Here is a 12,933-nt window from a genome sequence, read left to right as displayed (position 1 = left end):
AGGATGAGCACTAAGGAAATGAGTTGGGGATCTTAGCTTGAAAATGCAGTTATAACTCAAGAGACAATAAACATGCCACCTATTGGACATTTGGTTAAACTGACACTGCTAAAACATACTCTTTTTTTCCTATTCATTAAAAAGACTTAAGAACATGGTAATGTAACTGGTATAGTGTGCTCTTTGAAACTATATGTAAATTACAAATCATCTCCACTTAGTCATTGAGGTTCAGTGGTTTCCTCTATAACATACCGAAACATGACAGCATGCTGGTTAAGAACAAGGCCTTTTCCTGCTAATAATTGAGGGTTTACTGCTCTGTGCGCTTGAGGTCATTACAGAGTTTCTCTGTGTCTGTTCCCTCATCTAAAAAATGGGCATAAAGATAGTTTACAGGATATTGTGAGGTTTAAGTTAATATTTTTAAGGCCTCAAATATACATGGCAAGCTTTCAATAGATGCTAGCTGATATTATTCTTTTTAAGATTTATTTATTTATTTGAAAGAGTTACGCAGAGAAAGAGAAACAGAAAGAGAGAGAGAGAGAAAGAGAGAGAGAGAGGTCTTCCATCCAGTGGTTCACTCCCAACTAGAGCTGTGCTGATCCTAAGCCAGGAGCTTCTTCTGGGTCTCCCACGCGGGTGCAGAGGCCCAAGGACTTGGACCATCTTCTACTGCTTTCCCAGGCCATAGCAGAGAGCTGGGTCAGAAGTGGAGCAGCCGAGACATGAACCGGCGCCCACATGGGATGCAGGCACTGCAGGTGGTGGCTTTACCCACTATGCCTCAGCGCTGGCCCTGCTGGTACTATAATTTTTGTAATTCCTATATGGGAATGGACAGCAGCTCTACTTATTTTGGTTCTCAGTTGCTTTACATATTTAATGAAATTGAATGGCTTTCATGATATTGTTCACTCTGTCATTATATTTACATGTATTTCTCTGATTCTTTTGTTCTGGAATCTTCAGTACCACAGTGTTAAAAACACACACAGAGATTCCTTGAGTCTGCAGCTATGAGGAAGAGACAGGAACGTAAGGGCAATTACTGCCTGATTTCTGGGTCTTTCTTTGACAACAACACTTTATCAGCTGGGGAAAGCTGAAGACAACTTTGAGTTTTGCAGAGTGTATATGATACACATATGTGAAGCATTTAAAATACACCGAGATATCTACAGTCAAGTTCGAGACTTGCTGGCGACCCTCCTCAGCTTTTCTGCCTGGTGGCCACTTAACCTTCTGTTTGGGATTCGTGCTGCAGCCTTGTTCGTCTCTGGCTTTCGGGGTGACAGCATCCGTTTAGAAGTTGGAATCATGACTTGAAAGCACCACTCTAGGTCTCACTCCTGTATTCCGTCCTTGTTCATGAATTGGAACCGTGAGCAAGTTCCTTGGTAGCATCCTCGCGGTGCATGACATCTGCTCAGGCCTTGAGGACAAGGTCCCTGGGCAAGGACAGAGCTGTGGAGATGACGGGAAGGACTTGTGAGCAGGAGGGTTCTAGGAAATGAAACTGATGGAATACCGGGGTTGAAGGAGAGGGCAAAGTCTAGGATAATTTCCACATTTGAGTCTTGGCTGCCTAGACACTGTGGATAAGGACTAGCAGGTTTTGCAGCAAAGATGCCAGGTTGTTGCAATAGGCAGGTCAGGGGGTTTCCAGGAGAGTGTTCCAGCAGGCAGCTGGAACTCTGCTTTCAAGAATGCAGACCATTTCTCCTTTGCTCAGAGTCCTAATTAGTTGGGACTTAAGTAAACCCGCTGTAGAGTATTCTCCTGTCGTGTCTTCCTGTTTGTCAGGAGAATTTGGGTTCCTGCTCTATCAGGAATAAACTATCATTTTTGTTGGACTTCAAAAAATATATATTATGTGAGGCTCCCCTGAGAAATCCTAAGCACCAGGAATACGAGTTCCAGAGATTAAAAAAATAAGATACAATCAGATGGGTTAATACATCATGTGGAAAGTTGCTAAGCAGCACTATATTAATTCTATGGCAAATGATATTAGCTTCTAAAAGGAAAAAATGCCCAAATGCACAAAAACATCAATTTTGAAATAACTCAGAGACAGAAGAGCATCTTGTAAAGTCCCATACTATAGGCCATGATTTAAGAGATTTGGCAGTCTGCGGTAGCAACATTAATGGATGGCAAATTTGAAGCATGTGGCATCAAAATTACATGTAAAAGAAATGAAAATATTTTGCCAAAGGGGTGTATGTGCGTGTGTGTGTGTGTATGTGTGTGTATGTATCTGCAATGTTATTTCAGAGTTATTTCTGCTAAAGTGTTTATTGTATGTGTGAAATAAATGAAAAAAAAATGGGTAAACAATGAAAAAAGGAAGACCTAAAAAGAGGAATAAATAAAGATTAAATCAAAGGAAAGGCACCAATAAAACTTCCAAAGGAAAAGGAATTGATAAGACTCTAAAGCATTTTTCCTTTTTTTACCCCATAAAACCATAGAAATAAAATAATCAGATTAAATTCATCACAAGTGCATACAGGAAAAACAAAACTTTCAAAGGAAAGTCAGAAAAGGAAACTAAAAATCGCAGTAAGAAGACGGCCATGCTGATCCATCATTTTATTCCTTGGAAACTGTCTGTCAACTAAGTATAACCACAACTCTGTAGAATACACATAAGTATAAAATTATGCATTCAATGCAAGAAAATAAAAAGTAACAAACAAAAAACCCCAGGATATCCACCTTTGGGTGGTGAGTAAATGAAGATTTTTCTCCTTCTCTTTAGTTTTCTGTACTTGATTTAAATGCCATACATGAAGATACACCACTTTTACAATGGAAAAGAATCAACTTTATTAAAAACGAGGCTCTGAACCCTATTTTATCTTCAAATTGAGTACATCGGAGTTTCACGCTGCTGCCAGCTACTTCAGGAAGGGAACCGGATGACGCTCTTTCCCGTCCCTCGTGCGTTACAAACCTTTCCACGAGGAAGAAGCGTATCGCCTGTTACCTGACACACTTCCTATCCCTGTGTTTCCAATCACGCATTTCAATGGGCCTGGCTTCCACACCGGTCTGCACCGCTGTTTGTCTTCACTGGGCAACAAACATCAAGCTACTCATGTCCACTGTTTGTCCTTCCTTCTCTGGGTCTTGTTGGGCCTCAGTGGGGGACCCCTGTGGCTTACCGCGTCTAAGAGGAGACGGCAGCGTTTTAGGTCAGCACGCTGGGCCTCAGACCCTCACAGCCCCCTCTGCCCTCTCACACATGCGCTCCAGAATTCGGTGGATGCTGGTGAAACTGGGCCTGTCCGCAGGTAGCCTGCTCCAACACAGACGCATCAGGTTGTACAGCTCCAAGGGGCAGTTCTCAGGGCAAGAGAGGATGTTGCCATCCCGCACGTAGTAGATGACCTCCTCGTGGGCCATCCCATAGTAGGGCTGCAGGCCATAGGAGAAAATCTCCCATAGGACCACACCATAGGCCCACACGTCGGACTCGGTGGTGTAGCGGTTATAGAAGATGGACTCTGGGGGCATCCAACGGATCGGGATGGCATCATTTTCATTAGCTTTGTAGTAGTCCGCCGAGTAGATGTTCCTGGAGAGGCCAAAGTCTGCAATTTTCACCACCATGTTCTCACCCACCAGGCAGTTCCTGGTGGCCAAGTCCCGGTGGACGAACTTGCGTTCTGAGAGGTAAGCCATGCCGGCTGCCACCTGCCTGGCGATGCAGAGCTGTTCGGCGCACGAGAGGGGTGGCGGCCCAGGGCTGGAGACCTGAGCCCTCGCGGACAAGTCGCTGTGACTCAGGCTGCACACGGTGTGAGGCGACATGCTCCGCAGGAACTCATTGAGGTCGCCGTAGGCCATGTATTCAAAGAGCAGGCACATAGGCTTCCCCACGGCGCACACACCTGCAGACGGAAAGAGCACCCTGTTAGCCCTGGGTTCCGGTGTGACGCAGTGGAAAGAACACTCCAGAAGCCAACGAAGGATCAGCAAACAGGGGGGCCCTGTTTCTTTGTCGGCAGCACCATACTGAAAACCTGACCCCATTTCTTTGTTTGCACGTCTCCAATCTACCTGTGAAAAGCCAGCTCATGTATCACTCTTCCTAGGACAGCTCAGCTCCCGGCACTTCTAAATCAGATTTTCTTTTATGCTTTAACATGGCATCCCATTTAATAATCCACCCCATTTAATAATCATCCACTTACTGAGATTTCTCCCCACTGTTTGAACGTTTTAGAAGGAGAGATTATGTTTTATTCTTTGTGTTCCCCACAACTGCCACAGGTCTGGCAAAGCAGATGAGCGGTGATGTTCACTGGGTGAATGTCTGGTTTGGCAGTGATGGAATGGCTGTGTTTATGTTTACTTCTCAAAGATCGATAATAGGGAACCAGTATATGAAGTCTGGAAAGAATAACAAAGTCGATGCAAGATTTTTAGATGAAGTATTTATGTTACTTCAGTAAGACACCTTCATATTTAGGTTGTCATGACTGATTTAACTCCACAAGGAAAAAAATGTTACTAGAGTCTTGAATTAAACGTTAGGAAAGCATTGGCCAATCTTGAAATCTTGCTATATTTGAAAGGAAAACTAAACTTTGTGCATTAGGTAAGAAGGCCAGAATTCCATATCACCATAAAAAATAAACAGTAAACCTACTAGTTTTCTATTTAAAAATTACAAGTTCCCATTTAAAATAAAGAGAAATAAATCTTGGTTTGTTCATTTGGGAGATAGATTTTTTTTTAATTTCAGTGACTTTATTAATTATACTTACATTCTACTAAAGAGAAAATGAAAGAAATGTCTAACGGGTCATACTTAGAAATTTCTTCTATAGAATCTTCTTGGATCATCTTTAGTTAACAGGGATTTTGTTTTTAACTGGCTTTCCCCTTGTAATGCCAGTTGAATTGACTTAAAAAGAATTCTTATACAGGAGAAAAATGACAACAAATTTTTCTGAGAATTAAAAATATTTTGTGGCTCAATAGGCTAATCCTCCACCTTGCGGCGCCGGCACACCGGGTTCTAGTCCCAGTCAGGGCGCCAGATTCTGTCCCGGTTGCCCCTCTTCCAGGCCAGCTCTCTGCTGTGGCCAGGGAGTGCAGTGGAGGATGGCCCAAGTGCTTGGGCCCTGCACCCCATGGGAGACCAGGAGAAGCACCTGGCTCCTGGCTCCTGCCATCAGATCAGCGTGGTGCACCGGCCACAGCGCGCTGGCCGCGGCGGCCATTGGAGGGTGACCAACTGCAAAAGGAAGACCTTTCTCTCTGTCTCTCGCTCTCACTGTCCACTCTGCCTGTCAAAAAAATAAAAAAAAAGAAAAGAAAACACAAGCATGCTGCCCACTAAACTTGTGAACTCTAACTTCAAGGGGCCTCTTCCTGTGTCTGCCAGCCACATTATATGTCCCTAGTCCATTTCACATTTCATTTCTCTATAGGGCCATTTCTTTTTTCTTTCCCTTTAAATCTGTAACACTCGTCTCAATCTCACTTTCAGATGATGATCCTGACTTCTGCTCCACAGAGAAAACTACATCGACCAAAAGAGATCTTTCATCTCCTACTGGGATCTGTGCCCACTCTTTCTTGTTACTGTGGCTGATCTGGACATTGTCTTAACAAAGGCTAATCCCTCCTCTGCTGCCTGGGCGCCGACCCCTCTCTTCTCCTCAAAGATGCTGTTTCCCCTTTTGGCTAACTCCCATCATCAGATTTTTTCTTAACTAGGTCATTCCCATTTGTTTACAAATATGCTGTTTCACATTCCCTATGAAAGAGCGTCTCCTTCTCCCCACTTTAGTTCTAGTCACATTCTCAATACACTTTTACAGCAAAACAAACTGTCCTTATTTTTTCTCCTCCCATTCTCTTTAGAGCTTACTTCCATTCACGCTTGCCCCCAACATTCCTCAGAAACTTCTCTTGCCAGGGTTATCAACGAATCACCATGTTTCTAAACCCAAGGTCATTGTACAGTGCTTTTCTTCCTTGACTTAATGCTTGTAACACACTCACCCTCACCTCTTTGGAACCCTTCACTTGGCTGCCAGGACACTCCACTCTTGATTTACCCCGACTGCATCGGTGGTTCTTTCGCAGTCTGTTTTGCTGTTCATCATCTTGTTCCCTCCCTAAATGTTGCAATGTTTCAGGGCTTTGTCCTTGGACTTCTTCTCTTTCCTTTCTTTTTCTACCCTCAGTCATCTTTCCCCCCGCCTCATGGATTTAAATCCTCATTATACTCTAATGATCTCAGATGTATGTCTACATGCTGGTCATCTTCCCTGAACTCTAGGCCTCCATTTGTACCTGCCTTCCCTACTTCATCTGGATGTCTGCACCTCAGATCAACATATTGTAAAATTAACCCCACTGACTCTAATAAAGAAACCTGGTCTTCCAGAGTCTCTCCCAACTCTGTTCTTCCAACAGCACAGTCAGAACCTTTGCTTCCCTCCTTGACTCCTTTCTTGTTTGAACATCTCACAGTAGGTATATCAGCAAATGATTTTGCTCTACCTTCAGATTACACCAATCAGGACCCAATGTTTGCATTATCCCCACTTCCAGCACCCTGGTCCATGCTGCCTTCTCTTTCTTACCATTGCAACATCTGTTTGCTGACTCCTTGCTTTCATTACTTCCCTTCAGACTCTGTTCCAGAAAGCAGCTAGAAAAGTTCTGAAATAAGGTGACTCCCATCGTTTCAATTGACTTCCTGACTCGGATCCTCTCCTTGCTTCCCATTCCATTCAGTCAAAGCCAAACATTTCAATAAGACCTGCAAGGATCTGCCCATCTGCTCCATGACCTCTCTGATCTCATCCATGACCGTCTGCCTCTCTTCCACTCTGCTCCAGCCACTTCATCTCCTTGCTATTCTTCAAGCAACCCTAGAAGTGTTCTTGCCCCAGGACCTTTGGAAATGATTTTAATTCTTCTTGGGTTTTATTTTGTCTAAGATATCCACATTGCGATTCCTTTACCTCTGCCAGGTCTTCATATGCATGTTACATTTTCACTAAAGCCTTCAAAAATTTTAGCTCACATCTCTAAAACACAACTGCTTTGATTTTTAAAAAAATTCTTTAGAATTTAATACCTAGGATACTTTATTTTCATGTCTCATTTTTATTATCTGTCTCCTCCAATAGAAGGTAAGATCTATGCCAACAGGGTTTGTTGAAAGTTTTGTTCACTGCTGTATAATTAGTACACACTAAGTATTTGTCAATTATTTGTTGAATTGTGAATCTGAATAAATGGGAACACAAAAGTGAACAAAAAGGATACAAATCCCTGCCTTCATGGCATTCTAGCTAGAGGAGAAAGAGGAAAAACCAAGTCAATTGCATAGACTAGAAGATATGCTGAATTCTCTCAGGGAGAGGCAGAGTCAGTGGTAGGTTCTTTATTCTTGAATTTCTTAAAGATGGGGACATTTTAGACACTTTTATAAATAGGAAGGAGGCAGCAAAGCCAGAAAGTTGAAGTGATGGCATTTATAGAGGAGTGGGGCAGGCATTTGGCACAATGGTTATTATACTATGTGGGATGCCTATATTCCTTATCAGTTTCTCTGAGGTCCAGTCCCAGCTCTGCTCCCAATTCCAGCTTTCTTCTAATGTGCACCCTGGGAGGCCACAGATGATGGCTCAAGTACTTGGGTCCCGTCACTCATGTGGGAGACCCAGATTGAGATCCAGGCTCTTAGCTGCAGGCATTTGGGGAGTGAACCAGTATGGAAGATCCATCTGTCTCTTTTTTTTTTCTCTCTCTGCCTTTCAAATAAAAAAAAGGAATGGGCTAGCTGAACTCCTTTCTCTTCACACAAAATAAAGAGGAACTTAAATGTCCTATAAGGTGGAGGAGAGGCTAATCTTGGAAAGAAATAGTGACATCTCATAGAACAAGTAATAAAGTAAAGAACATAAATAAAAGAAGTATAAAGGCAAAAAACAACTGTTAAATGGTCTGTTTCCTGATGAACTGAATTTCCTTACTTGCGTTTTCATACCTAAGAGCTTCACGATGTTAGGGTTGTCAAATTCAGCCATGAGGGCCGCCTCCCTCTGAAAGTCCGCCTGCATATCTGCCGAGGCTTCTTCTTTGAGCATCTTTACTGCCACCATAGTGAAAGGTTCATAGGGAAGTAGGCCGGGGGCCCTGGGAGACAAGTGTTTTGAGAAATAAACCGGTCAGGAACATCAGGCACATCTACCTGGTATCCACCTGCATTGGAACACACTCTCCCACTCACACAGTCTCTGCCAGAGGCACAGAACCACAGGAAGTGCACCATACTTAAAACTCCTGGATTCCAGTTAATAAGCATCACGGTGAGGGGCAGGAATTGTGGTGCGGTGGGTTGAGGTGGCCCTTGGTATAAAGGCACCCCATACCGGAGTGCAGGTTTGTGTCCCAGCACCTCCACTTCTGCTCTGGCTTCCGGCTAATGCACCCTGGGAGGCAGCAGATGATGGCTCAAGTGCTTGGGCCCCTGCACCCATGTGGGAGACATGGATTGAGTTCTAGGCTCTGGCTTCTGCCTGACCCAGGTCTGGCTGTTGTGGGCATTTAGGCAGTGAACCAGTGGATAAAAGATATCTCTTCCTGTCTCTCTTTCTCTCTTCCTCTCTATTTCTTTCTCTCTCCTCCTTTCAGATAGATGAAAAATAAAATATACATTTTTAAAAAAATCATTGGATTTCTTTTCAACATAGATTAAGTTTGGGAGTGCATTGTTTATCAATTATAGGGATTTGAAGGCACACAGACCCAAAGGGGATTGCCATTGCCATCCTAATGCGTTATTCTTTGGCCAGAATCCAAATTCCTCAAAGTCACGGTTTATGACTTATTCATGTTTCTGTCTCCCTAGAGCCTCAAATGGCACCTTACATATCATTGGTTTCCGATATGTGTTAGTGTGTTAGAACTTCATTTTCATATAACTTCATACCAAGACCACGAGGAGTGAAGTTAAAGTCGTGTCTTGGCCAATAGCACTAAGTCAAAGTGCCAACTGGTATTAAAGCCAACTCCATGGTTTTTGGCCCCACTATGTGTCTGTGGCATGGAATCCATGCAGAGAAGACATTTTATTCCAATTAACACAAAGGCAGTAAATGGGCTAGTATTGGCCCTAATAAATAATCGTATCTCAAACTCAATGTATTCTTTATTTTTGTGTTTTTCTTTCTTTTAAGTGTTGTTATTCAATGAATGTCTATACATGCCAGTTCTTAAATTAAAACACCAGGTAAAAGTAAGCTTTAAATGAAGTGGGGAATAGCAACAGAATATGGAAGAGGCAAATTTGAGAGTTATTTAAAAGCAATGAAAAATTATAATTAAAATATATGAAAAAGTCTTTTCTTTATAGGAAAAATGATGGAGCTATTACTCATTTCTTATTATTTGAATACTATATAAATAAACATACATTTTGATCCACTATAAATTACTTTTAAATGTGATAAATATGTTTTCTACATATGCACTCTCAGTTTCCTGTAATAAGGGAAAATTATTAAGATTTATAGTATAGTATGGAGTACAAATAAGATTTACGTAAAGAATTAACTCATTGGATAATAACTATTACACATAGGATATACACATCAGGCCAATGGTCTGGTAACTATTTGGACAATATGCATTTCAATGGTGAGCATCATTTTTTCATGGGTAATTTTACCTTGCTTGAAAGACCCTTCCAAATGCCCCTTCTCCGATATCTCTCACATATTCAATGTTATTCCTTGGATACTCCAGGCTGAGTAATTTGGGATTCAGAAGGAGTGGCATCCTCTGGTACATGGGGTTGGGATGCAGTCTGTCTAGCAAGAGCTCGGAAGGCAGTGTGGTAAGGGTTACTGCTGCGGATTCTCTGCAGGTAAGACAGGCAAGTTCATTAATGAGCTCAGGAATAGGCAAGAAGTTTATTTTCAAACTGAGATTCCCAAAGACATTGTTTGGGAGTAAACATAACAAATTATACTATGGCAGCCAAAGATCCTTGTGCTTGAGAGCAATAAAGTATTTTGTTTGGTCTAGAGTCAAAAGGCACATTGCTCAGGAATTTTGTCAGTTTCAAACTGGCAGCCACAACGAGTCTGGGAGGGAAAATGGCTATCAGGAGTAGCCATCCCCCTCCCCTCAGCCCCCTGCCACTTACTGCTTAGATTTTTCTCTGCTGTGGAAAATTAATCTTAGGATATGTGATGCTATGCAAAAAGTCCCTGACATTTCATAGATTAAAGTGGAGTACTTAATTTTGAAGCAAGGCTGTAGATATGTAGATATGAAGAGACTGGCAATGTTCATACCCCCAATTTCAATGTCAGAAATGCAGATTTTAAACTATTGCTCTGTGTAATTAGTGTAAAATAGGAGCTCACCTTTTCTTATTCTTCCATTCTTTTCTTCTTCGGCAGCAATAGAGAGTACTTATGGTGAGAAGCACAAATATGGCGAAGCTGGACATGATGGAGATTATTACAGTCATGGAGTAAGTAGGTGAGGCAGAGAAGGAAGAAGAGGAGGAGGAAGGCAAATTTGGAATGTCCACACTTGGCTTTGAGGATGTCATTGATGGGAATGCTGTAAGTAAACAATTATTCTTTTTATTCATTCTCAAACCTTTAAGAAGCTGTGGTTTTATATTCAAGAACCAGTAATTTAATGTTAAGAAATTATTTAGGTATTTGGGTCTCCCTGGTTATATATCTATGAAGTCTAATTGTAAGAATCCAATGAGTTCCAGTACAAGTAAAGCCAATTGATGGAATCATAAAGATTTAAAGATAAGAAAGAGATAGGCAATATTTTTTGCAAGGCAAAATCAGATCCTGGGTTAGTGTTCTTTATACTGCATCATATTGGTTATGACTTGATATCAATCATGGAAATTATTAAATAAAATATTTTCATGTAGTTATATTGAGGATTGTCTAAGGCTAAGCATTGTTTCTTGAAAGCAAGTCTGGATACATTAATATCAGATAGTGTGGAATTCATAACAAAGAACATAAAATAAGGAAAGAAGGGTATATTATTATATAAGGGATATAATTCAACAAAGGTAATACATTAATATCTATATTTCAAATAATATGTTCACACATTTTTAAATTCTGTCTCTATATTAACTTCTACATGTGAGAGAAAACAAGGTTTTTGTCTTTTTGTGTCTGGCTTATTTCACTTTGTATAGTAATCTTTGATTATACCCACTTTATGGCAAATGTCAAGATTTCATCCCTTTTTATGGTTGAATAATAATATTGGTGTATACAGACCACATTTTCGTATCTGTTCAATCACTGATGGACATCTAGGTTGATTCCACATCATTGCTATTCTGAATAGTGCTGTAATAAACCAGTAAGTGTGGGAGTACAGGTATCTTTCATATGCAAATTAGTACAGCCATTATGAAAAATAGTATCAAAAAATAGTATCCAAATACTGCAAGAATATCCACCATATGACCCAGCTATCTCGCTTCTGGGAAGATATCCAAAGGAAATGAACTCAGCATCTGATGGAGCTGAGCTTTCACACATGTTTGCTGGCAGCTATCAAACAGAATACAAATAATGGAAGACGAAAAATGAAATCCTAGGACACAAGTGAGCAGAATTTAATTCATTTAAAAGTTGGACTCCTATCAAACTGTAATTTAAAAGGTCAGCACAATAGAAAGACAAGTAAACTCTGCAATCCTGCTGGGAACCAGGAGACTCCATACTCGTTTCAGCCCGTACAGGGTGCAAAGTCCTCTGGAGAGGCATTCATACAATCGGATTAAAATTCTACTTCAAATCCTCTTAATAGACTGAAGAAAGACAAAAATGTGAATACTAATTATTTTAATAATATAATAAACAGAATGTTTAATAGCTAAGAATGAACTTGTACCCTAAAAGCAGTGCATAAATATCTGGATTTTTTTTCAAATATTTGTGGAATTCTGACAGACATGGTATTATGTGAGGCCATACAGATAAATCTTTTCTCTTTTAAATCTGTTATTTCAAAAGCAGAAATTATGCAAATGTATGCTTTGATCAAAATGTAATTAATAATAGGTTAAAAATTCAATACAATATTTTGCACAAAAAAATCAGTAACATTTTAATTAAAAAAAAAAAAAGAGTAGCTGTAGCTAGAGATTAGAAAAAAAGTCTCCTAATAGTGTACATAAGATTTGCTAAAACCATGTTCAATGGTAAAGTGATGGCATTATCTCTTTCCTTTAGGTTAAAAAAGAAAGAAAGAAATGAACAGGTCATTTAACTCAAGATATTGAATAACAAGCAATAACTACTGAAAAATAAAAGAAAATAGGTGATAAAGTCACAACCATATTCAAGCAGAAATTAACATATTAGAATACATATACCACAAATGATAGAATTTAAAATAGACAAGTGGTTGTACAAAGTGTTCTAATAAGTATAATTTTCATTTTAAAAATGAGAAAAGGCACAAACATAGAAAATTAAAAATGACCAGGAAGTTATAACACATTCAAAGGTTAGAAAAAAAAAACATGTAATATGAAACACAGTTACATTTTTAAATCTTTAGGAAGATGATACAACATACTAATTACCAAACTTGAGTAATCAGAAAATATGAATAGAACCATTAGCAGGAAATTAGTTTTAAAAGTCTTTATAGAATTATGAATACATTCTTTCAGTCTTGAAGCAGATAAAATTTTCCTATTTCATAATATGTTCCAGGAAGAGAAAAATCTCATGATGTTAGCACAAAAGAAAAGTGCATACATAGATTATACAGCATGAATTTAAAAAATCCTAAACGAAATACAAGAGGGCTTCAAAAAGCTCATGGGAAATGGAATTAAAAGAAGTTTGCATTGGTGCAAAAGTTTTGCAACCCATG

The 12,933-nt window shown here is 40.1% G+C and overlaps 1 protein-coding gene and 1 long non-coding RNA gene across 4 annotated transcripts in view; one reads left to right on the top strand and one right to left on the bottom strand.

Moving 5' to 3' along the window:
• LOC149128855 (uncharacterized) overlaps window positions 1–12,933 on the top strand; it is an 84,996-nt gene that overhangs the window by 23,939 nt on the left and 48,124 nt on the right. Inside the window, exon 2 of the long non-coding RNA XR_016211309.1 lies at window positions 10,455–10,622. This is a non-coding gene — a long non-coding RNA (uncharacterized LOC149128855). The remainder of the gene's footprint in view (window positions 1–10,454; window positions 10,623–12,933) is intronic.
• The window catches only part of MUSK (muscle associated receptor tyrosine kinase), a 103,012-nt gene continuing 92,665 nt past the window's right edge, over window positions 2,587–12,933 (bottom strand). For all 3 annotated transcript variants that reach the window (XM_089301533.1, XM_051843297.3, XM_051843304.3), the window contains 4 exons: window positions 10,419–10,620; window positions 9,716–9,907; window positions 8,033–8,181; window positions 2,587–3,905 (listed from right to left, as the gene is read on the bottom strand). In XM_089301533.1, coding sequence (XP_089157659.1) covers window positions 3,223–3,905; window positions 8,033–8,181; window positions 9,716–9,907; window positions 10,419–10,620 — 1,226 coding nt within the window. In that variant the 3' untranslated portion in view covers window positions 2,587–3,222. The remainder of the gene's footprint in view (window positions 3,906–8,032; window positions 8,182–9,715; window positions 9,908–10,418; window positions 10,621–12,933) is intronic.

Source organism: Oryctolagus cuniculus, chromosome 1 (assembly GCF_051225735.1).
Source record: "Oryctolagus cuniculus isolate XC-2025 breed Fujian yellow rabbit chromosome 1, ASM5122573v1, whole genome shotgun sequence".
Taxonomy (NCBI): domain Eukaryota; kingdom Metazoa; phylum Chordata; class Mammalia; order Lagomorpha; family Leporidae; genus Oryctolagus; species Oryctolagus cuniculus.
This window is presented reverse-complemented; position numbering and strand designations above follow the sequence as displayed.